Source organism: Podarcis melisellensis, assembly GCF_964234715.1.
Source record: "Podarcis melisellensis genome assembly, chromosome: 11".
NCBI classification, from domain to species: Eukaryota; Metazoa; Chordata; class Lepidosauria; order Squamata; family Lacertidae; genus Podarcis; species Podarcis melisellensis.
In genome coordinates, this window is record NC_138543.1 from 6,531,758 (window position 1) to 6,557,616 (window position 25,859).

Sequence of the window (25,859 nt, forward strand, 5' to 3'; positions counted from 1 at the left end):
TCAAGGCCCTCTGTCACTCCTCCCCCCCAAAAAAAACTTTATTGAAAAATTTAAAAACTGACACCAAAAACTCCTTTTAAAAAATCAAAACAAGATGGAGGGTGCCTGGAGCTCCTGTGTTTTTTATATATAATATAGAATATAATTTATTATTTATACCCTGCCCATCTGGCTGGGTTTTCCCAGCCACTCTGGGCGGCTTCCAACAGAATATTAAAATACAATAGTCTATTAAACATTAAAAGCTTCCCTAAACAGGGCTGCCTTCAGATGTCTTCTAAAAGTCAGGTAGTTGTTTATCTCTTCGACATCTGATGGGAGGGCATTCCACAGGGCGGGTGCCACCACCGAGAAGGCCCTCTGCCTGGTTCCCTGTAGCTTTGCTTCTTGCAGTGAGGGAACCACCAGAAGGCCCTTGGTACTGGACCTCAGTGTCTGGGCAGAATGATGGGGGAGGAGACGCTCCTTTTTACCTTGTGCAATGACTATGCTCACTGGAAAGTGAAGAGCAGGCCTCCAGCCATGACAGCCTCTTCCATTCTTTTCCACAGAGTGTTTCTGGTTGCCACGTAGACCCAGAGCCATCTTTCATAGGCTGGAAGAGGACAGGGCAGCTAAAACTGCCAGATGTGCTAGGAGGCAGTGAGGGGGGAGAAGGTGGCAGGCATTTGGGGTTTTTTTGAAGGTTTTTTTTGGATATTTTGTCAGTTGGTTTTGAGGTGCATATGTGTGGTTGTGTTTCTCTGAGCACCACCAATTTTCCTTTTGCAAAATGCTTAGTTTGTTATGCACTGGTGAGAGGATAGTGGTTTGGTATTTGGAACTCAGACCCAACCTCTGCCTGGTACTGAATTTCATGGACAAGTTATTTGCATTTCGTGACTACTTGCTAGGCCATCACTTTGTCACTAGACAAGCTCCCCATGGCAACCATTTTGTGGCAGTGCACACAATAGCTTCACAGATCTCCAGATGAGCTCCCAGGTGAAAATATTTAGGGATTTCTGGATTAGGCTTGTGACCAAGATCACCCAGCAAACTATGAGGCTTGGCATTGATTCAAAGCTGGGACGCCCTCGTCCAACACTCAACCACTGCAATCTGTCCTCTTTTGTTCTAGCTTCTGGCAAAAGAGGTTATATTCATTTCACTTATTATTTATTACAACTGTCCCAGAGAAGCTGGAATTTTGCTTCTGGGGTATGTGATAAAAAGCTGGAATCTTTCTATCACTTAATAATTCATTAAAATGCTTATTAATTCACCCCTATGAAGTTTCTTCCTACTATCAATCTGCACTCATCTCTTCTTCAAATACAAATTTAACAAAATTGAAATGCATGAGCAGGCAAATTAAATTATTAGAATTTAATTAAATTATAGCAACAAATGTAAAAGGTGAAAATGAGTATCTCTGACAGGGATCAATACAGTATCTGCTATATTAACAAGCACGGAACCAAAACCTTCACATGCTGAAGTGATTTGAAAATGTCAAGTTTGCATCCTGGCTCAATTAATTAACCATGGTGTTTATGGTCAGAGTGGACAAAATCAAACAGCATAAATACATTATTATGAGCTAATTTCAATATCTGTGAAGGTGTCAGACTGAAAATATTTAGAGAAGTATTTTTTAATTGCTAAAGCAATGTGACCTCTCTATCTTCTTTTGCTAGGGAGGCAACAGCACCTGCAATATGGTATCCCATTGCTTGCTGTGCGCTGACCTGTAATGTTCTTCACTTTCTAAGCACTGTATTAATCCTGGATCAGCATTTCGATGTCCCTGAGTCGCCATTTCCCAGGCCAGGTGCCCTCTGGATGATTATCCACAATGCTGAGTAGGCCTATATGTTATGCATGGCTCCACGGCAAAGAAAGTGTCCGTGTTGGAAAGGTCATTTCACAAAGCTCAAAATACATTTAAAGGGAGAAAAACCCAAGTATGATTTAACAATATTGTCAAATGGCCACTTCTCCGTATGTGCCTTTATATGATATCTCGGCATCTAAATTAGCCATACTTTAGGTTGTTCCCGTCTCTTATATACTTAGAAGGTAAAATGATGCTGAAGAAATGCTTCTTCAAATATTGTCCCTCAAATCATCATAAGGTCCCGATTTGATTTGAAGCGGACACGGAGCAATGGATCCAAACTACAAGAAAGAAGATTCCACCTAAACATTAGGAAGAACTTCCTGACAGTAAGAGCTGTTTGACAGTGGAATTTGCTGCCAAGGAGTGTGGTGGAGTCTCCTTCTTTGGAGGTCTTTAAGCAGAGGCTTGACAACCATATGTCAGGAGTGCTCTGATGGTGTTTCCTGCTTGGCAGGGGGTTGGACTCGATGGCCCTTGTGGTCTCTTCCAACTCTATGATTCTATGATTCTATGATTTAGGACAGACAATCTGCATCATCGTTGCCTCATCAGAAACTAATTGGGGGGGGGGGGATAAACATGGATATTTTTGTGGCTGGTTACAGACTATTTAGATTCCATTGGCATATAAGTGAATATTACAATGATGTCCCTGATGTGCAGCACTGTGTACCAAATGTGGAATATCATCTGCCATTTTGCTATCTAGACAGCAGGTTTGGGCAGAACCTCTTGGAAATCTTGAGTCTGCTTGAAAATTTACTTTCCTGAATCATTTTGTTTCACCTCCAGGCTTTGCTACCTCACTAATTTACAGGTCTCTTAAAGTAGCACCAGACCCCCTAAAATAGATCTTCTATTTGTTTTCCTGCTTTATCATCACTGTTGTTTAATCCTGTCTTCTCACCTGTTATTATTCATAAGAGGACCCATTTCATATCCCATAATAGATAGGCTCATTTCAATTAAAATGTATTTGTTTTGTAGAAGTTGTTTCTTCCTAGTTTTTAGGGGGTAGCAGTGAGGCTGAACATGGCTTCATCTCTCCTTTCAATAAGGAGGTGAGATAGAGATACAGTATGTTACCACTTCTCCCTTAAGAGAATGGGGAGTGAGAATTTCCTAGCTGAACTGTAGCTGGATATAGAATCACAGAATCATAGAATTGTACAGTTGGGAGGCTTATCTTCCAAGGGTCATCTCTCTGCAATACAGGAATCTCAACTAAAGCACACAAGACAGATGGCCAGCCAATCTCTGCTTAAAAATCTCTAACGAGGGAGGGTCCACAACCTAATGGGATCCTCCTTAATGAGGGTCCTGGTTGCACGCGGACCCCCTAAGGCACCCCCACTGAGAGAGTTGTTGCTCGGCATGGCCCAAGCTTTAACCATTGGGCCCCAGGGTCATGCCAGGCTGTTTGGGCCGACCAGGGCGGTTGGCACGATTCCTAGGGCCTATAAAAGTGGCAGTGCAGAGTAACTGGAGGAACTTGCATAACGCTGGCGAACACCCACCCTCCCTCCCTAATTTTAGGTGGTGGTGCTTTGGCCTTGCTTTGGACTGGATCGCCTGCTTTGGAGCAGGGGCTGGTTAGGATTTTTTTCCATTTGGCAGATTGGATATAGCCACTTGTTTTTTGCCTACTCCCTTAGCAATCATCACAACTTTGTAAGGTTTGGCAGTTAGGCATTGGCTTATTGAAGTGTGTGGAAGGGGAGGTGCAGCCATCAACTGCCCCTCCATGAATAAGGGTATTCCGGTAAAGGAATCTGGGGGTCCTGGATCTTGTTCGAAGTCCACTTGAGGGGCTAGGGCCATGCCAGGACCACAGGAACCCCAGGGTGAGCTTCGTTGGTCTTCATCGATGTTGCTCCCTCGTTTGGTGTTTACCCTTTCAGACTTCCAGCCAGAGAGGCAGGAGTCAGTTATAGCCTGTTGCCAATGCCTAAGCCAACAAGGCTCACTTTGCTGTAATCAATAAAGTTGTGGCCTAAATTTCGCCCAATAATTTAAACTAAAATTACATGTCAGTGTGAAGTTATTTTCAGGGGAATGGCTTGGGGGCCTCGAAGCACAACCAAGAGGTTCCATTCCACTGTCAAACAGCTCTGACTGTCAGAAAGTTCTTCCTGATGTTCAGCATGATTTAGACAACTGGATTACTAGATACAGGATGAGTGACTAAAGATGCATAGTGGTTGGTTCAGCTGAACACCTGCATGGTCTGTGGTGAAATACAACAATGTCTGCCAGCAGAACAGCCACCCTTGGCAGAAGAAACACTTCACTGAGGGCCCATAATCAGCCTAACCCACAGGGTACAAGGGGAGTACATAACTCTGTAAAAGCTTGCAGAAAATCCAGGTATACGGTTTCTGCTCAGTCGCCACATCTACAGTTTTGTTGACACCTCCGGAGAATTCTGCATTGTCAGTGCAGTATGTCCCAAATGTGCTTTGGCGTTATGCAAAAGGTGCTGTGTGGCATGAATCAGATGAAGATAACAAATATAGTAAAAAAAACCCTGCATTACTTAACCTTCCATTCATGTTTCATTTTCAAAGACACAAGTTCTATATTAAATAAATTTCGAAGTGCCAGAATGTTGCAGTGCTGAATGATTTGTTTCAGTATTCAGTTAAATAAAATGGGGTGGGGTAGTTGTTTCAGGAAGGTTTGCTACAACTGCAAACAATGAGATAGACTTAAGTCTTAAGTCTTAAGATTTGCTGGGATTAAATGGAATGGCTTTTAAAATTCTTTAAAATTGTATTGTTCCTGTCATTTCATGCAGTCAGAAAATTTGTTTGCTTTCTTTGTAAAGCTCTAAACATAGCTAAGTACCTAAAGAGGTTTCTGTACATCTAAGAGTGCTACCCACCTCCAAATTAGAAAACACAAAATAAACTGAATTTCAAAATGTTCCCTAGACCCAGGAATGCGGAAACTATGCAGAAATACTAGCACTATTTTTCAGAAGCGAAACATGCTTTAAGCCATGAGAGGGTGCATTATAGAAGCAAGGAAATCCCAGCGTACCAACTTAACAGCCATCATAATAGATTTGCCACTTGGTGGGAACTAAATATTTAAAAGTCTTGTTTATTACTGCCAGACTTACTTGAAATATTGCCAGCATTACTCACAGGCAATGCCACTCACAATCTGCTTTGCATTGTGCCCTTTCAACAGAAACACACACACACATATATACAGTTGCTCAACTATAGCTCTCATCATGCTAGCTGTGGCTGATAGGACATGCAGTCCAACAGCACCTGCAAGACCACTGGTTTCCCACCCCTAATTTAAACAGAGTCTTATAGCCTCTTAGATATGAATAGATGTATTGTAGCATAGGCCATCATGGACCAGAACCCACTTCTAATATATGAAGGCTCTGGTCCAGAAAAATATTGGTCTTTGTTTGGAAGACCATGTGACCTACTTTACAGAGGACACACCTCTATTTTGGGGTCAGCTGCTCCAAGTTCAGTTTCAGGACAAAGAATCATAAAAAGGAGACCAGGCTTTGAAGTTCCCCATTCACAGTTAGCGTTTGGACAGCAGACTGAACAGGCACAACACACACCTCCTAGTTGCAGTGTTTCCTGCTACAGTGAGATGCCTTGTATTTATGTTTAAACTACATGCCTTCTAAAGCAATGCTTTCTGAATTTGCATCTATACAAATAAATCAGCATATGCAAATTTTATATTAGTCTGTGCCCTCTTTCTTCCTCCTTTTTGGTGATTTCTTTCATTCTGTCCTTCCTTTCTTCCTTTCTCTCCCCCTGCCTCTTTTTTTTTTGGAGGGACACATGTAAATGGTTACCTTAACCACAGGACATTTTTTTTAGATGTTTACTTTAAAAATTTCTTTAGAATTGCTAAAGTCATCCTCAACTACTAACCAATCTGGCAAAGTGATGGCCCAAGCAAATACAAACTACAAGTGAAATTTGGGGCGAGGGAGAGAGAGAATCTTCTACATGGTGCCCATTGTGATAGCCTACAATTCCAGGTAGCACTTCCTTTGTGGCTACAATTTGTAGGTGTTCTTTTCACTTGGGAAACTGGTAAAAGAAGTAAGATTGTTTGCTCATAGACAGAAATCCGGTGTTCTCACTTCTGTTTTCTGCAGACTATTCTCCTTTCTTCCTTCTAGCGACTCTGCAGGAGTCTTCCAAAATTACTGGTTTGGGAAAATTGCACATGCTGTCATTTCATCCTTAACAGTGCCACAACTGCTGCGTAAAAGCAGATAACGCATCAGTTGACTACATAAATTCAAAAGCTATCCCTCCAAAAGGTTTGGTCCAGATGAGCTTTAATATAGGTCACAAACAAATACTTTTCACATTGTAAGCTGTTTTGCGGTCAGCTGTACAGGTGAGAAAGCAAGTTGTCCAAGTTATTACCAGTCAGTGCAACAGTGCAAAGGATTATTTTCCTGGGCTCCTATGTGCATAATTCTGTAGGGGTTATTGTCAATTTTACTCCAAACCAAGACATTCTTTTGTATGAATTTCATAAGGGAAAAAGGACAAACTGTAAGAAAAAAGAGGCAAACTGGGCGAGAAATAAAGCTCTGACAGAAATCAATTCAAAGAATAAATGTTGCCAATGATATAAAAATATTATTGGGAGGCAATGCTATCCAACCAAGTGTGCTTGTTAGCTCTTCCATTTGAAGATCCTTGACTTTTGTGCAATTCAGCAAACAAGTAATGCACTCATAAACATGATGAGTCCTTTAATACGAGCAATAAATCTGAGTTTAAGCCACATGGTTCTGGAAGCAGAAGCAGCTGCACAGACTGCAATTAAGCAAACTCGGTTGTATGCAAAACTCAGGCAGCAGAAATCAGAGACGGTGGGCAGGCCAGCGGGAGCATCAAACTACTGAACCAGCAAAAAACTTTAGTAGCCTCAGGAGACACTACCAATGTGTTTAAAAATCTGTTTTTAAATTTGCCATTCATCTCAAGAATATCACCTGTTGCTTCTGTAGTGATCATTTAAAGGAAGGCAAGAGATATGAGTCTTTGTCACCTAAAGCATGCAAGCACATCTCCATGTATTATTTATAATGTTTATTGGCATGGGGGTCTCTGAAGCATCTTGACAAGCATATTGCTTTCAACCCAATATGCATAGCCATTGCCATAGCTCAATGTATTTTTGTCTATTTTTTAAAACAGAATAATGCATTCCTAATGTTATCTTTATTCATCTGTTTACAGATTTATATCCCACTTTCACCATGTCGGTCTCAAAGCTGCTTACAGTGGTAAAATATACAATTCCAAAGAGTAGTTAATATAGTGTTCAACATACAATGGGAATTTAAGCGCATAATATATGCAAAACCAAGTGACGAAGTCCACACGTGGAAACCTCTTAAGTTCATTTCCCAAGGCGGGGAGGTAAAAAGTGTTTCCAACTAGCAGTGATTGATATGTGTTAGGGTTTGAGGTTGACAGATGTAATGGACGTCAAAACCCCATACAGAAGATTTAAAAATGGACTTTTGGAAAATCACTAAAAATTGAAGTAATTTTATTTCTTCATTTAAAATGAATAGGATGTTAAGCATGAGAAGATGGAGTTTTTCTATTGCTATTTCAAATCCTTAGCAGGAAGGGTGCATCAACTTCTGTGATGCACAACAGTAACACTCAGTTAGAATTTTCCCACTCACACAGTATAAAACTAAATGTTTGCCTATTAATACACAATATTAATAGTCATTTACTGAGGTCACTGGTAAATAGCTCCCATTGTTATAATTTTAAACTAGGAGGCTTCCTTTGCTGGAAGATTTATAGTTTTGAAAAAGGCTTTGAGAGCTTTTCTAAGGATTCTATTGTTTGCAAGTTGAAGATTTGCAACAGCCACTTGCCAGCCGCATCTTCCAGCCTTATTGTTCCTGTGATTTATTTGCAGTCACAAATCTTGCATTACATTTGCAAGCTTCTAGGATGTAGCTTCTCAGAACACAACTTATATATTCATAACCCCACTATTATAATCTAAGAAGATTAACCCAGAGGAGTGGGGAGGGAATGATTTGATTTAAAATGTGGAGCAATATGCAAAACTTAAATTCTTTAATTCACTAATTCTTTGAATGTCTATTTTTAAATCATTATCTTAGTTTCAAGGTACCCAAATACCAATGTGGCTCTAACGGTATGAACTATAGTGAAAACAATAATAATAAGACTCCTATATTTATATAGGAGGCTCTAAGCTACTGAAGGTAATGGGGCCCTTTATATGTCCAGCTGTCCTTTGTCAACAACAAATTGTCACTGTTTTTTGTGTTGAATATATGCTATATGGTAATTTATGGACCTAATAGGTATCTAAAGCCATTTGCACATAACAAAATATGTATTTTATCAAAGTAATTGTTGAACTGAAATAGGGGGGGAGAGAGTGGGGCCCTAAGCTATAGCTTGTTTAGCTTGTACGTAAATCCGGCACTGTTTATATACAGTATGTTCCAGACCATGAAAAGGCTAGCATCAAAATGCTGTGGCATAATGTGGAAGTGGATCTGTGGATCTTCAGCTTCTACATTTGTGGCTCCCCTGGTCATGCTATAAGAAGGGTTGACAGAGCAACAGGGAAGAGATACAGCTAGGCTACACATTACCGCCACCACAGGGATACTGATCCCCATGGCAACTGTAGTATGTATCTCAGCTCAGAGACTGGCAGGGTCCTAACCATCCCACACAGGAGAACTCTTGCACTTGTCCTAGTATATTGCAGATTCCTCATCAACACAATAAATGGGGATTTAACACTTACCCCTGACCCTTATGACATCAGAATTTGAGGAATCTATACTAGGGCAATGAAAGACCAGATAGAAAATGAGAAGAAATTCTTGGTTCTGCTTGCCAGCTTAGAAGTTTTACAGACCTGACACAAATTGACAAATGCACTCTGTTCAGAGTTCATATACATACCCGCTGTTTTTCAGGATCCACATAGCGAATGCCAAAGTAGTCTTTCTCCAGCAAACTGTAATGATTGCAAACATGATCTATGAGAAACTGGCCTTTGGTCTCTCTCTGAAAAGGAAAAAGGACACATATATATAGTAAGGCTATACAGTAGGTTATTTCTACATAATTATTTTGCCTAGCTTTTGAAATTAATGTTTAAACACACTTTATATATTAATTATGTTGCTTCATGAAGTGGGGATTCTATTCCATTAGAAATATCTATTCTCTCCTTCAATCAGCACCACAGTTTCACCTCTCTAAAGTCCTTCTCAGGCATGACAAAGTTTTAAGAGTGAATGTATTGTACGGCTGTGCACACTAATTCTGCCCCTTCCACCTCCCATCTTGTTGGGTTCAGAGGCAAGGTCTGAAAGGGGCTTGAATGTGTGTTTGCTTAAGATCATAAGAATGTGAATAGCCTGTTGGATCCGGCATTGTGAAAAACATTTTAGCAAAGTGTCTAATTATTCAATTAGGTAAGAAGCTAAAAAGTCCTAGAAGGAAAATATCATTTTTAACCAAACGTCTTTCAATCACAACACCTGGAAACGGCATTTGTATTGCAAAAAAATAAAAAGAAAAGATAAGCATGAAGCCAAGAACAACAGCATTCAAGGATTTACTCTCTAATCCATTCATTTTATTGGATTATCAATTTTCCTGATCCCTATACACAGAGTACTTGAGTTAATTAGTACCTGATCAAAGGCTGAATAATGCAATCATTTTATTCAAACCAACAACAAAGCTCTTCTTCTAAACCAAAAGCTATACTAAATAGGTACAACAGACAAGTTTGAACAAAAGATACGATGACCGAGATGCAAATTTGTTAGTATCACTCATTTTGAGAATCTCATTCAGTGGAAATGAAGTTGGTATGTACAGTAACAAGTACCAGGATCTATAAGCAGCTAGGGAGAAATGCAATCAGATAGCTCCTTTGCGCTCAAGTACAGGGGTAACCAACATGGTGCCCTTTGGATCATCTTGTTGAACCATCAGCCACAATAATAATAATAATCCATAATAATAATAATAATAATAATAATTTATTTGTACCCCGCCCACCTGGCTGGGTTTCCCCAGCCACTCTGGGCAGCTTCCACAGAGACCAAACATGCACTAAAATGTCACACATTAAAAACTTCCCTGAACAGGGCTGCCTTAAGATGTCTTCTGAATGTCAGGTAGTTGTTTATCTCTTTGACATCTGATGGGAGGGCGTTCCACAGGGCGGGCGCCACTACTGAGAAGGCCCTCTGCCTGGTTCCCTGTAGCTTTGCTTCTCGCAATGAGGGAACCACCAGAAGCCCCTCGGCGCTGGACCTCAGCGTCCAGGCAGAACGATGGGGGTGGCGACCAATAGGCCAATGCAGCTATAGTCCAACAACATCAAGAGGACAACATACTGGCTGCCCCTGCTCAAGTACGCATTTGAAGAGCTATATGAGCTTTGGCATTTAACCCATGTCTGGTTGCTTGTGGCAGGCAACCAAGCACCCCAATTCCTCAGCAGCAGAGTTGTCATCGGGCCATACAGTGCTGCCCTGTGAGGAACTGCTATGTGAGCTGCCTGTCTGGTACTCTGTCAGACACAAGAGATGATCATGACAAACAAGGATCACTAGCAGCAACCACAGTATACGGATGGTGAGGAGGGAAAAAGCAGAGTGAAGCAAAGACTGGAAAACCTTTCTTCACAAAGTCATAGCCACATCCAAGCTACTTAGTAGATGTTCAAACTCCCTTGGTAAGGTGATGGAATGCTATGATTCTACACATGACTGTGGCCTGATGGGAAGTCTTGCACATGACTGTGGCCTGATGGGAAGTCTTGCTCCTAAGCTTCGCTTCTGTACATAATGCTGCACAAACCATTCTAATACTAAGACATTCACTCACCACCTTAGAATGTTCAGTTCATATTGAGTTCAGGAAAACATTGTACCTGACCCGTTCTTAATGCATAGTTGATCACATCTACGGATGAATGCTATATCAATCACTAGTAAAAGTTTAATAAGGAGGTTTTCACGCCTGTCCAATTCTGTGTTCCCTTTCCCACCCTTTAATCTATTGGTGATTAATGCTTATATGCAACCCTTGTATTGTATTTGTGTTAACCAATCAGCAACAAGCACATACGTGGCAATGCTGTAATATTCAATAAAAGGGACTCCCCGAGACATGCTCGAGAGGTGCCTCCCAGATGACGCTCGCTACCTGTCTGTCGTTATTTCAACCCAACAGTAAGGTACCGTATGTACATCTTTCTTAACTTAGGAAGTTCTCCACAGCAGCAGTTTTTAAAAAGTATTTCTAAAATGAGCAGCCTTATACCTGGTGTTGCTCTGAAATTATAAGAAACAAACAAAGAAAACTGTGCAATTTTGAAATCGGTAGTTAAAATCAGTGCAGTTTTAAAAGGTTCAGTCTACCACCTTGGTTCAAAATGGTACATGATTAAAAACTGCTCCTTGATCTCAGGCATCACCACGCAAAATGGTGTCCAAATGCGTAGCAAAAAGGCAATCAAGAAACTTTCCCAAACACACAATAGACTAGCTGAAACAGTACACAGTGTTGGCCAGCAATTCTAAGGAACCAGAAATAAATTTTTAAAAATTGAGATTTAGAAATAAACACTACACTCTGTTAGTTTTATGGCTGTGCACAGTCCAACCACCAGATCCAGGGATCCAGCCTGACCCAAGGAACTCCTGACCCACAATCCAGCCCCAAACCACCACAGCAACCCTCATGTCAAATTGGGTGGAAATATCTCAAAAAGCATTCAAATTCCCAGAGAACAAACAACTTTCCAGAATATATGGTAGATACATGTAGGTATGTATACATCTACATCAGCTCTCAATAGACTCCATCTAGGATTATTAAGCAGATCCATACTTGATTAGCTTCTGTAATGCTACAGCATCTTGTGTTCTAAGACCACTCACTGGACCCCTCCTCAGAACATTTGAGAACCTTAGCTCTAAAGCAAAAATCACCAATATTGAGCCACAGGGAGAGAGTGAAAGTAAGAAATGTTTTCTTCTTTGGATAGCTATTATTAAATTTCCTCTCTCTCTTTTGTTAGAAAGTGTTCAGAGATAAAAGTTTTTAATCTGCTTTATGGAAACTGTTATTCAGAGTCACCTTTACGTCCATTACAATATGAAGTCATTTCTTTTGCATTTACATTTACATTACTTCAGCTTAGGATTAAAATACAGCATGCTTCCAAGCAAATATAATTAAAGGGTGAGCTGAAATATGTTTTCCCAGAGGTTCATAAGCACACAGGCAATTTCAGTTATAGATCACCATTTCAAGTAATGCCAATAGATGACCCCTAACATCTGCTCCTCACCAATTTCCCGTGAGATACATGTTTACAAATGGGAGCAGTAGAGGCAGACGGGTTAATTGCATTTCTTGAATAATCTCACTGAGTCAGTTGAGTGAGACTATTCCTAAGTGAATAATTCCATAAAACCAAGCCATTGGTTCTCTTCCATTTCTATGGTCACCAGGTCATTGACTAAATCCTACTTTCAGAGCTTGTTTTGAACTTTCAAAGCTTGCTTTGAAAAAACAACACCACGATTTTGCACAAGAGAAAACTTTTACAAACTTAGAGTCTCTTTGTAAAACCCCTTCTATACATTTCCTTTGGTTCCCCTAGATCAGGAATAAAGGAACCTTTAGCCCTTCAGATGTTACTGAACTCCATCAGTCTCAACCAACACAGCTTATGGACAGAGATTTTTTATCCAGCAAAATCTGGTGGGCCTCATGTTCCTCATTTCGCCTCGCATATTATAGTAAACAGCCCAACCTTGAAATGCTGCTTAGTGAATTTAATGCCAAAGAAAACAAAATATTTTTGTCCCATGGCAGTGAATGGGTAGGAGCTTTTCACAGATGTAAAGGCGGGACGATTGAGATTTGCTTGGCATGGTAAACCTGTTCACTTGGGGGGGGGATATACCGTTTTTACTCCCAGCATAAATGAAAAGATGTTCCTCATGTCACATAGGACCTATGTTCAGCTCATTTTTGTATTGTCTTCTTCACCGACTTGCAGTCAATTTAATGTTGCTAACTTAAAAAGGAAATGGCTGTGTGTTTGTTCTAAAGTGTCATCCCTCATGAGGCAGCTTGGAAAAAATACGGATTTTTTTTCCTAATGCGTCATTCCTCGGGAGACTGCTCTGAAAGTATATGAGGTATATACAGTTTCTTCCCACAACAAAGTGCCTCATCTCATAGATTTGCATCTACAAATCAATAATAGAGAAATAATTCCTTTATTTCCCATGTTGGAGTTGAGCTGTACAATTTTAAAGGAACGCTTCCAATTCAGAAAATACATTTTTAAATCATCCAGCTAGGGCTGGGAACCCTTGTCCAAAACCCTGGAGAGATGCTGTCAGTAATGTAGATGACAGTGAGCGAGAAGAACCAAGAGACTGACTCCGCAGAAGGCAGTTTCCTACATTCCTATAAAATGAAAGAGGGATTGGCGAAGAGGGAGAGGCATGAAAGTAAAGAGAGCCTTCCTCATTAAACAAAGAAGGGAAGTAGAACTCTTAAGAGTTCTAATTCAAATCCAGTCAGAATGAAGCTCTTCATTATAACGCAGTGTGCACAAAACCCAGTCCACTTAAAACGGATGATATAGTTAGCTCAGCAGCAAAAAGTATCTTTAGTTGAGCTTCTTCATCATCTGAACATATGCAGATAAAGTGCATATCAATCTACTCAGAAGAAAGTCCCATTGAATTTAATGGAGCTAATTCCCAGGTTAAATAGGAATCGCAGCTTCAGACACTATTGTTTATTAAAATGTCAGAATGACACCTTTCCGGCAAACGCTTTAGGCATAATGCAGATGCATGCATGAGCACAATTAGGCTTTCAGCTTGTTCACCAAACAACAGATCCATATGCCCTACAACAAATTTTGAAACTCTCCCAAGCTGCTGCATGGTGAGGGGTGCTGTTGTTCAACAGAAGACGAGGAAGGATGAAATGTCTGCATTGCATTCCTATGTCCTTTGAATCTTGACTAGGCGCTCTGGATCACACTTTCTGCAGTCTATTTTAGTATGGTTGCAATGTTAAGAAACACGGGTGGCGCTGCGGGTTAAACCACAGAGTCTAGGACTTGACGATCAGAAGGTCGGCGGTTTGAATCCCCGTGACGGGGTGAGCTCCCATTGCTTGGTCCTTGCTCCTGCCAACCTAGCAGTTCGAAAGCATGTCAAAGTGCAAGTAGATAAATAGGTATCGCTCCAGTGGGAAGGTAAACGGCATTTCTGTGCGCTGCTCTGGTTCGCCAGAAGCGGCTTAGTCCTGCTGGCCACATGACCCGGAAGCTGTACGCCAGCTCCCTCGGCCAATAAAGCGAGATGAGCGCGCAACCCCAGAGTCATCCACAACTGGACCTAATGGTTAGGGGTCCCTTTACCTTTAATGTTAAGAAACTCAGTTCTGTGTTAAAATGAAAAAAAGGGCCAAAGCTTGCTTGCTTGCTTGCTTGCTTGCTTACTTACTTTGCATAGCTGGTTGTACAATGGACAGTAGAAAAGAAAATGTTCGGGAAACCCGTTAAGGACCAACAGTTCCCCACAGTACAAAGTAACAGCTTTGCTCTGGCTTTGATGTATTAAATTGTGAATATGATTAAGGGGCCCAAGGAGAATGATTGGAGTTTCAGTTGATATAATGAAGGATAGAGAGGAAGGGGAAACTCAAACTATGTCCCAGTCAACTTTTAATGAGAAGAGCCTGCAGGTGAAATCGGGGGGGGGGGGGGGGACCCTCAAGGGAACTGTCAATGGGATAAGGACTCTGTGGCAGAAGAGTGGGCAGAAGAATGAGACACAAGAGGAATGGAATGTTGGGCTGAGTTACAGTGAGTGACAGGTAAACAATGGTTGGCCTAAAAGGCATTGTCCCATTAGGGGCTTTGAAAAAGACAGTGGCTGCAAGAGACAGAGGAAATGCAATGAGAAAGTTAAAGAAAGCATATGTAAAGGAGTTAGCATGGTTGTGAAGAAGAAGACTTAGGTATGAGCATTCTGTATACACTGACTACTTGTTATGGATGTTACGTTCCTTAATTAGATGTTTATGTTTTAACTAGATGCAGCCTTGATAGTGCACTTTGAGGAAGCTCTGTAGAGCCTCATCAACCATTTTGTCCAAAGCTGAATGGAGTTTGGCCTCCCCATCAGCCTGATGAAGACCAACATTTTTGGTCAGGCCATCACCAGCATCAGCATTGCTGACCACATACTTGAGGTGGTAGACAATTTTGTCTGCCTGGGCTCCACCATAACCAGCAACCTTTCTACTGACACTGAGCTGGGTAGTATTAGTAAGGCAGCTAAGGAAATGGCTTGCCTCTTGAAAAGAGTACACAATAATGTGATGCTAATGACCAATACCAAGATGAAGGTCTACCAGGTGTGTGTGTTGAGCACACTGCTTTATGGAAGTGAGTCATGGACAACATAAACCCGCCAGGAGCAAATATGTGTCAGGAAGATTTGGGGCATCACGTGGCAGGACAGTCTCAAACAAATATGTGCTCTTCCTAGCCCACATGTTCACATGTCTGTCCCAGTCTACATTGACATGGGAAAGGGCCATAGCTTAGTGATAGAGCATCTGTCTTGCATGCAGAAGATCCCAGGTTCAATTCTCAGCATCTCCAAGTAGGGCTGGGAAAGCCTAAAACCCTGGAGAGCTACTTCCAGTCTGTGTAGACAATACTGAGCTAGATGGACCAATAGGATAAGCCAGCTTCCTGTGTTCCTATGATCCTCCTATTGTTCCAGGTACTGTGTTGTGTCAGAAGTGGAAGAAAAATCACAAAAAGTATCGATCTGCTATGATATTTCACTTTATACAATGGAAGAAGAATGATATGTGCAATATGAATTGAAAGGGCATGCAATGCAATATCCCTGTCTCCCATTTTGCCATCATATGTAGTTTTTCCACTTTGCTAATACAAGATGCTGAAGAACAGTCATGGCTTCCCAAAGAATTTTGGGGACTGAAATGTGGTGAAGGGCTGAGTCTTCTAGTCCTCTGCCCAGAACTATGGTTGATATAACCTCAGTCTCCAAACTTTTTCCTTTCTGTGTCAGTTGTAAGAGAGTTGCTTACAGCCTGGCAAAATAGGGATGGGCAAATCCAGTCCGTTTCTATTGAATGACAGTTTTGCATCAGTTAATACATAAGTTCACGATGTGTGTTCACGCTTAAAAAATCAAATCCATCAATCACATTCAAGTCCTCAAAATCGGTGGTGAAATAGTATTCTTTAATGATTCTATTAGACCATTCATCAGCTAGAAAACACAGTCCCAAACAGAATTCATGTGGTTAAAATCCTCTTTAAATTAATTGCATTCATATAAAAAGGAGAGTCTGTTGACCTCGAAAGTACCAGATTATATTTCTTCCCATCTGTAACATTTAATCCAAATTACATAAACTAAATGTGGGCGCTATTTTAAGATCTAGCAGTGAAAACCAAAGTCAGTTTGGGTTCCAATTCAATGCACATTTACTTGGGAGTAAGTCCCACTGAACTCAGTGGGATTTACTTCTGAATAGATCCACAAAAGAATGCTGCTCAAGAGAATGACCACTGAAAAGCATTTTTATCCAGGTAAGAAAAGGGAAATAATATCAAAATCTTCTTCAAAGTCCACATAAGTTATCAGCACAAGACACAGACATCTTGATATGTCAGCCAGGCAGCATAAACCTGGAGTAGTCATTTGTGACAGCTTGAAAGAAGACGATTGCATTATTTCATTGTACAAGAGTTACCTTTCCTGGCCATCTGTAGGCTATGAATCTTACTCCACAGATGAGCAGATATGTGGCCGTTTTGAACTACTATCATGACTATATCCTCTGGCTATCATAAGCTATTAACTAATTGGTTTGATTCGTCAAGACATGACAGAGGCAAGAGAAACATGCTAGTATATGACATGCCATCTGAATTCCTACTAAAACACCTTTAACTGCTACAATATCTTAGGTGTACTGAGTTGCACTGAGACATTTAGGAATTCCTAAATTATGAATACAGTATTTTCAGTCGGTGAGAGCTTTGTAGTAGACAAAGTTTCCTATGTGGAGATAGCCTCTGTGTAACGGGGAAGGGTTGGGGTTTTTTTACAAATCTGAAAGTCAATCAGAAAACATTTGAAACTTGTTCAGAAATCACCCTCATGCTCCCATTCTGCTTTACAAAATACATTCCTTTTTTCTAGCATGAAAAATATTAAGACTAGACCTTAGTAAAAGCATTCAAAAGAAATTATATAATGAAGATGGTAGAACAATATTCTGAAGACCACGTCATGTGACATCTATTATTTTTAAAACTGCTTCCTTAAGAAAAACACCAGTACTAATGGAATTGAACTATTTTTTCCAAAATTGAACGTTAAAAAAAAATTCATTTGGAAATTTACAAACACTCAAAAATGTTATTTTCTAGGTACCTCTTTGGAACTGATGGGGCATGACAGCTGTTGTACACATAAACCACATCTAGGAACATATTGACAGCTGTTTTCCAGTGGTCCATCTATCTCTGCCTAAACTGACTGACAATGGCTCTCCAGAGTTTAAGATGGGGGACTTTCCCAGTTGTACCTGAATATGCCAGGGATCGAACCGGAAATCTTCTGCATGAAAAGCAAATGCTCTATCACAGGGGCCTTTCCCTGCTTCAAATCACTATATCCTTAAACTATGCCTGTTCACTGCACCCAAAATATTTTTCACACAAAATTGTAAAACCTTCTAGAATAAACTTCTGTTCTGCATTTTCTTTACCGATGGTGAACCATTAAAAGTGTACCAGAAAAAAATAATTAACTATGCCCACTTGAGATCTGTAGAGCTTATAATGCTCTATTCTTGGAAGAACTACTTAGGAAAGGAGCCATGAAGACTTATGTAATAAAATATTCCACACACAACTTTACACAAGCCAGTAGAAAAAGCTGAAGTGTCCTAAACATCTAAGGAATTTTGAAGGGACAAGATTTGAGAAGCCAATGCTACGTAGCTTTAACTCCAGATGATAATTGCCAGAACTGTTTATATTTTCTGCTCACAAGAGTTGAGGCAATATTGATGAAATAATAACTTTTTCTTTCTGTCTTTCAGGTCCTAACTCAGTATCATGTTGGCTATAAAACATCTGTAAGATCAAGTATTTGAGCTTAAGATAAAACTTTTAACCTTTTCCATAGTCCATTTTGCACTGGGTGAAAATGACAGCTAAGGAAGCGGAGCTGGGATGAAAGGCCTCCCAAATCGCTCACCTGTAACAACAATGCAGCGGGGAAAACTGATTTGTTTCCTGACTTATCGGGAATATTTGATGCTATGGAGTAATAGAGCGACAGAGAGGGGGCTGGGGACTTTCGTTCCATTGCTTTTCACTGCCACCAATCGGTATACAGTAGGTATACAATTGGTGCCACCCCAGAGTTCGGCGGCCATGTGCCCCACACCCCTTGCACCCCCAGGTAAAGATGGCGCTGGGTACGCAACCAATGTATCAGAGGCGTTGCAGGGTCTTGAAGCAAAGTATACACATGGATACACAGTGAACCCATTCAAACCCTCAGGAACTAATGCCTACAACCATCTTACCAGAATAAGTCAAGCAAACCACATTTTCTGAAATATAGAAATTCACCCAAAATAGCCAAATAAATGGATTCATTTAGTTCTAAAGATAATAAAGATGCTGTACACAGGTAAAGGGGAGAAGACCTGAGTAGCCATGGGGGTGGGTCGGGGTCAGACATAATCACCAAAACCCCCTCCTGATGGGCATGTTGGTCAATATCACACATGTCAAAGAGCCAGACAGAAGCCCATCAGACTCACAATAAATGTACAGAACCTATCTCAGGATGGGAATTCACGAGGTGCATCAAGAATAGATGATGTCAACTGATTCAAGATAAAGGAAACGGCAAATACTTTCTTTAAAGATGAAAGACGGGTGTATAATCACTGCCTTGAGTGACAAGGGGCATGCATAGGACTCAGATTTCTACCTGTCATTGACATGTTTCTGACATTTTTATGATGCTTCTTGAAATGCATTGTGGGAAATTGTGGTTGCTTTTAAAAAGTTGTTGTAACCTTTGTTCTGGCTTCTTCTTCTTTGCTTGCTTAGGAGTTGAAACATTGTTGTGACAATTAACAATCAGGCTTAATAGCTGCTCTTTTGCTCTTTAACTTGGCTGCGGTCTCTTCTTGAATCTGACAGTTTTTGGACCCACAGAACCAGATCCTAACAAAGTTGGGAAACCCTTTAAGTAGGGTACTTCAATTTTTGTATTCTCCTTAACAGTTGTAAAAGAAATAAGCTATGCGTAAGAAAACCCTTGTGTAAAGGTATAGCAACCCCCTGTTTCTTAGCAATGTTTATTTACAACAAATAAGGAAGAAAATAAACAAAACAGTTTTTTTAATTCATGGATTCAGTTGAGGAGAGGTTAAGAATTATCTCCTTATCCTTGAAAATCTGTGAGAGAGCATTTATTCTGATCTTCTTGTAACTTGGCAGATTGTGGTTTGTTTCCCCACCAAAATCTTCATCCAGAAAAGCCTCAAAGAAAATGTCCAAAAATCTCATTAAAGTTACAGCTGGGCCTGTGGCATATTTAAATCTGTCAGTGCAAAAACTCTGGGCATCTTTGCTTCAATAGTTCTTATTTCAGTTTTAAATCTTTTCAATACTAAATTCCTCCTTCAGAAAAGACAGGTTTTTCTTATATACTGTGTACAGCAAGTACATCATATTGTAAAGTTCTGCTTTTGCCCTCTTGTGGGAAGGAAGAGGTCTACAGTGACAAAATTATCAACACAAAAGAGACATCTGCATTGCAAAAACTTGCATAGAGTTCCACACTATTTACATGTCGCTTCATATGCTTTTTGTAAACAGGAAAATGCAGGCAACTTAAAAAGAAAAAAGCATCAAATCTCACTATTACATACAGATGCTGTCCTCATTTCACATTTGTTAACAAGTTTGTTCATAGGGCTCAACAACTGAGGTTGCTTTTTTAGGTGCAGGAAAGCAGATTTCTTTATTTTGGTATTCAGTATATGTGCATCCCAAAAAGTTATTAAGAGAACATAGCAACATCTTTAAGAGATGGAATCCATTTGAGCTGCAAGAATTGTTCTGTGTACAAAGGTTGCAAAAGTATATTTATCTTGGTCACCTTTGCAAGAAGTTAGAAGGGCATATGCACTGTAACTGAGTATCTGGCATATTCAGCAAAATATCTGCCATTCCAGAGAACTGAATCAGGTACTTATGCAACAGCACTTGTGAAGGGTGCAGAGAGACAGAAGGGCTGAGATAAATTCTAAAATCAGAATAGGGAAGGAGATAAGACATTCAAGATGTGGCTCTATCAAAAAAGGTAGAGGCAAGGTACAGGGATTCTGTAGGTTTTATAAAGAGTATTATCTTAAGATATTACCCACCACTGATTCAGCTTCCTTATCCTATCTAATATTTTAGTTAACATAGAAATGTGAGGCTTCATAAATGTATGTTGGTCAGGAAGTAGTTATTCCTTAGAAAAGACAAACATTGACTTATACAGTGACTGACAACAGCAATAACAACAACAAACTCACTTTGTATGAAATGTGTTCATGCAAACCATCTCCTAAATGCATTTAATGGTCTAAAAAGTTTTAATCATTACTTAAGAAAAAATTACATCTGCAGCAGTTGTCAGACTTTGTCAAAGTGGGATAGTTTCAGCAGCTGGACATACCACACTTCAAAACAATACATGGGTAAGATTTTTGTTATTAGAACTTCTAAAACTAATTTGGACTGTGTTGTGTAAAACAACACCAGTAATAAATTTTAGATGAGGAAGAGTGATTTGCAGAATATCGAAACACAAGGAACTCCAAGGACTACCTTGTATTAAATATTAATTTTGTTACCCAGCTACATGAAGAAAATTGAAGAAAATTCTGAATCCTGTTACTATTCAAATATTGAAGATATATGTGGCTCATAATTAATTGGACAGTTTTCTTTTTAACTAAAGTGTGAAAAATAGGGGGGAAGCCAATTAAATGCTTCTTGCCACCTGTGGCAAACTTTATTAATTCGGAATTTAAATAAATACACTTCATGAAATTAATATACAGATATCAGTGAAAAACCAGTTTAGATGAAAAGAGCATTAACAGCTAAGGCCGAGATTTTCTGTCACATTGTATAATTAATTCATATTAATGGGAAAGTTTGCCTTGAAGATACGTTCTGCTCTTATTTAGCTGGTCCCAGTTCTTATCTTAAATTTAACACTCTGAAATAATTTCCCATGACTGCAGTGACTCAGAGAGCAGCGGGAGGGGAGACGCACAAGCTTATTGCTATGAATAGTGTTTTGGCTTCTTTATGAGAGTGTTTTAAACAAGTTTTCTAAAGCTCGTTTTTTAAAAAGAGAGATAAAGCTATTAATTCTGCTGTTTGCCTACTTATTTCAGTTGCACATTGCCACTATGATAGTAACGTGCATTCTTCCACATGAGATAGCCTAGTTTATGTGACTGACCAGTAACTGCTGCTGTTCTCACCTAACAGAAAGGTTGCATTAAATTGCTGCCGCATCTGAAACTGTCTTGTTATGTGTAAACAGCACATGCCTCTGCAGGCAAATTTATCAACTGACAAATATGAGAAATTTATCAAGTAACAAATAGCTTCTTTGCTAAGGCTGCATTAGGATGGGAGTAAATTCCATTGACCTCAACTGGACTTACTTCCGTGTAAGCATGCAGAAGATTGCACTATAAAGAATCAGAGTAAATCCATGCAAAGAAATCATTTAATTAGTCCACTAAACCAGTTCCTAGCTCATGCTATTTGCGGAGACATGCACCATACTTCATCATTGGTTGAATAATATTACCCCAGTGGCAAAATCATTTTTACGAAGAGGAAACCATTGCAAAATTACAGTCCCTTTCCAGCCATCAAAGGCAGAACTGGTATCTTAAAAGAAAAGAAAAAAATAGAAACCACATTTAGCAGGTCAACATCTAGAAATTTCAGAACAGTTTTAAAGGAAACAGTTTTAATGGACAAAGACATAATGGTTTGCGGGTATGGGCTTGTTTGGGTATGAAAATTAGCTCTCATTTAATAGTTTTAGCATGCTTTTTCTGAAGAGTTAATGTTGGTGTTGTAAGGACAGAGGGTACCTTTGTGGTCTTCCTACTCTCCGTCTTCTTTTGGATACTTTTTCAAAACACATTTTGAACAAGATATGATGTTACTTTAAATGAGGGGCTATTCATATTCTGTATGCTTATTAAATTACTGGAGATATTTGCTACACTGAATTCGGAGCTTCTTCTACGTATTTTTTTCCTACAGAAACAAGCTTATATAAATGCATTGTTTATTCCTGGCCAAAGGGCCCATGAGACCTTAGTTATGCTACTGATTATTATTATGTGCTGTTTATGCAAATTCATCTCTTTCTCCTTATCACAGTGGCCGGTTCCGCAGAAGGGTTTTGGATTTGGATTAAGTCTTTTATCTGAAATGCTGCCACAAGAGTTAATACACCAGAGGCTAAAGTGGCTTGAAGCTCAGGTGGGGGGGGGGAATGTTGTATATTTTCCTCTTATATCCACTTTTCAGATCATATATGATTCCCCAGTGTCTCTAATGTCAGTTTCAAGCTTAGAAAAAAGCAGGAGGAAATGGCTGTGACTACTCTCACGTACACTTGGTTTATCCCAGAGGCTATGAACTCGATCACAGAAGTGCCTTCTCCAGTCTTCTATAAATTAGGAAGGGGAATTTACCCTGACTTCAGAGACCCTTGTTTGCACACCTGCCCTGGTAGTCAGGAATTGCAAAGGTTGCAGCATATTCTCCTTCCTAAAAAGAGAAATCATTTTATTATGAAGTTACCTACTATTATCCCCTAATAGACACCATCCTTAACATTGCTGAATGTTTTTAGTGTTAAAGGTGAAGTTATGGGTTTATTTTAAATTTTTAATTAAAAAATAGGGAAATGCAGCAAAACTACTCAATCTCTAGAAAGGAATTGCTTAAGCAAATTCATAAACAGCCATGATTGCAAAATAATCACACTAGAGGGGTTAATGAAAGGCTAAGATATATTAGATGCATTTAGTCATATTTTAGTTACATTATTATTTCAAGACATCTGGACTTATTTTAATGCTTTAAGAATACATCAGGATTAGGAAAACTGGATACTAGATAGCGGATTTAACAGAGCTGCAATCCTTACCTAGAAGTAAGCTGCATTGAACTCTTTGGGGCCTACTTTGTAAGATTGCACTATGAGCAATAAATTCTAACGCTAACTTACAATTTAATGGTGTGAACTATCTCATTTTCCCCACATTTACTCAACAGCTTGCCAAACTAGAATATCATCCTATTTACAGAGTAACAATAAGAAGCAGGTGATTAGGTAAAGATCAGCCTTGAACCAAAGGCAGAGAATTTCACACTGTCCCAAACAGAAGCAAGTCACAGTGCAGGGTATATCTCCACGGCTTCTGTTAAATGATGTTACTGACTACAGGAGTGCAATCAGAAGATTTGGTACATGTCATTTGGCACATGTCTTGATTTGGTACCTGTCTTGGCCTCAGTCTAACTGACTAAGACATTAGGCAAGTACATTTAAGTTCCATTCAGTTTCTACCAATGTTTGGGAGCTGTCCTGGGTCCTGCAGTTCATACTTACAACTCTGTTACCAGCAACCAGCTACAGCACCTCATACTTGCAATGGCTGCCAGCCAACTCCGTTATTCCCAATCAGTGCCCACAGGTCATTGCCTGGCACTCCCACTTCAGGGTAGACCATGTTATTTCAAGTACTGAGTATATACTGGAAAACACTTATAATACATTTTACTAAGCCATGCAAGCTAGGATTTCCTTACCTAAATGATTATATTTGCAGGTTTTGCTCCAGGATAATGTATTAGTTGGTACAAATGAGCAGCAATCATATTTTGGCATCCTGTTCATACTGGGCACTGGTCTACCCTGAAGTGAGAGTGCCAGGCAATGACCTGTGGGCACTATTATAAGTGTTTTCCAGTATATACTCAGTACTTGAAATAACATTACTGTTCTGTTAAAGACACATTCACACCAAACATTTAAAGCACTGTTATACCACTTTAACAGTCATGCCCCCCCAAAAAAAACCCTAATCATTGGAGCTTCAGTTTGTTACACATGCTGAGAGTTATCAGGAGGTTCCTATTCCCTTTTCAGAGTTACAATTTTCAGAGTGGTTTACGAACCAATCCCTCTCCAAAGGGAACTCTAAGGCTCATGTGTACATGTAGCAATTTTACCGGATTTAAATATCACATCACAATTACCTGATTTTCTTGGTTGCTAACCACTGTTTTCTCTATTCTTCAAACCAATGGGGCATGGTTGGGTGGCACCTTGGAGATCTCTGTGAGAGCAAAGTGCTACAACAAAAAGTGGAGGCTGGCTGAGGTCATATAAGTCCTCCTGCCCCAATCACAACATACATTACATTATATGACATCCATACGATAAAGCACATTGCTTTCCTTCAAATAATCATAGGAAACTGTAGTTTGTTAGGTGTACTTAATAAACTAATTGTAGCTCTGTGAGTTCCCAGGATTCTTTGGGTAAAGTCAAGTGCTTTAAATATGCTATAAACTGTATGGAGTGAGTGTGGCTTTTTAAAGGAGTATCCTCTGGCCTGGAGGTGACTGCCTCTATACCCTTTGTCTCTGAGAAATTGTTGTACAGTAGATCAGAGTTTCCTAAAAAAATTATGTGTTACTCATTGTGAAGCCCTGAATGAATGCAAAGCTCTTTTTTCCACTCTGAAACCTTTTTTTAATGTCATGTGCATAATCTGAGTTGCATAATCTATCTAAAAATGAATATAAACAGCAGGGAGATGAATATGAGGGGAGGAGAATAAAATGTAGTACATCATCATTCCTTGCACAGCTCTGTTGTTTCAGGAAATATCTGCTGAGGGAATCTCACAGCGGTTTCACCTCCCAGATTCAGGCACATCGCATGGTTTCTCCATCGCTACATGCAGGCTGCTGAATGAGGCTTCTTGAAACAGTAGTAAAACCAATGAAACATTTCCAATGAATTACTACCACAAACACAGCAGGGAATGCTCTGTTCCACTGATTGAAAGAAGGGAAGAAACAAAAACAAAATTACAGAGCTGGTTTTTCAAAATCGCTCTTATTCATGCAGCAAGCATCCATTTGATTTCAGCGTATGTCTAGTGCTACCTGTCAAGATAAAAGCTTGCTGAGAAATGTCAGAAAGTTATTAAAGAGACTCTTCCCCAAAACAAGTTGATTAGAGAACTACCCATTTATGAAAAATCCTCAAGGGTAAGAAAGGAAAATGTAATTTGAGAAAATTGTTGAGAAATATGACCATTTTCTATATGTAAGAAAAATGCTGTCTTGATATATATTTCTATTATTGCTTACTAGAATAAGATATGAGAGACAGAACAGCTTACAAAGGTTTGCTAAAAACATTTCCAATTAAATGGTTCATTTTTAATTGTGTTTTTTTTAAAAAAAAAAATGAACAACTTTACCAGCAAATAAAGCATGCTCAGAAAATTAGGCCTCAGGGCAAATGACGTCAGGTGGGATTTTCAGATTTGCAAACTTGCATGTTTGTACCAAGATGCACTCACATCATTTAATGTGTAGACTGTGCCAATTACCGTACATAATTCCGTTGACTAGAAACTATGTGTAAACCTTGAAGCTGGCTCAAGACTTTTTGCTACCCCAAGCACCA

At 39.6% G+C, this 25,859-nt stretch overlaps 1 protein-coding gene across 2 annotated transcripts in view; it reads right to left on the reverse strand.

The window, feature by feature from the left end:
• FRMD3 (FERM domain containing 3) overlaps positions 1-25,859 on the reverse strand; it is a 124,909-nt gene that overhangs the window by 60,350 nt on the left and 38,700 nt on the right. For both annotated transcript variants that reach the window (XM_081930593.1, XM_081930592.1), the window contains exon 2: positions 8,869-8,973. In XM_081930593.1, coding sequence (XP_081786719.1) covers positions 8,869-8,973 — 105 coding nt within the window. The remainder of the gene's footprint in view (positions 1-8,868; positions 8,974-25,859) is intronic.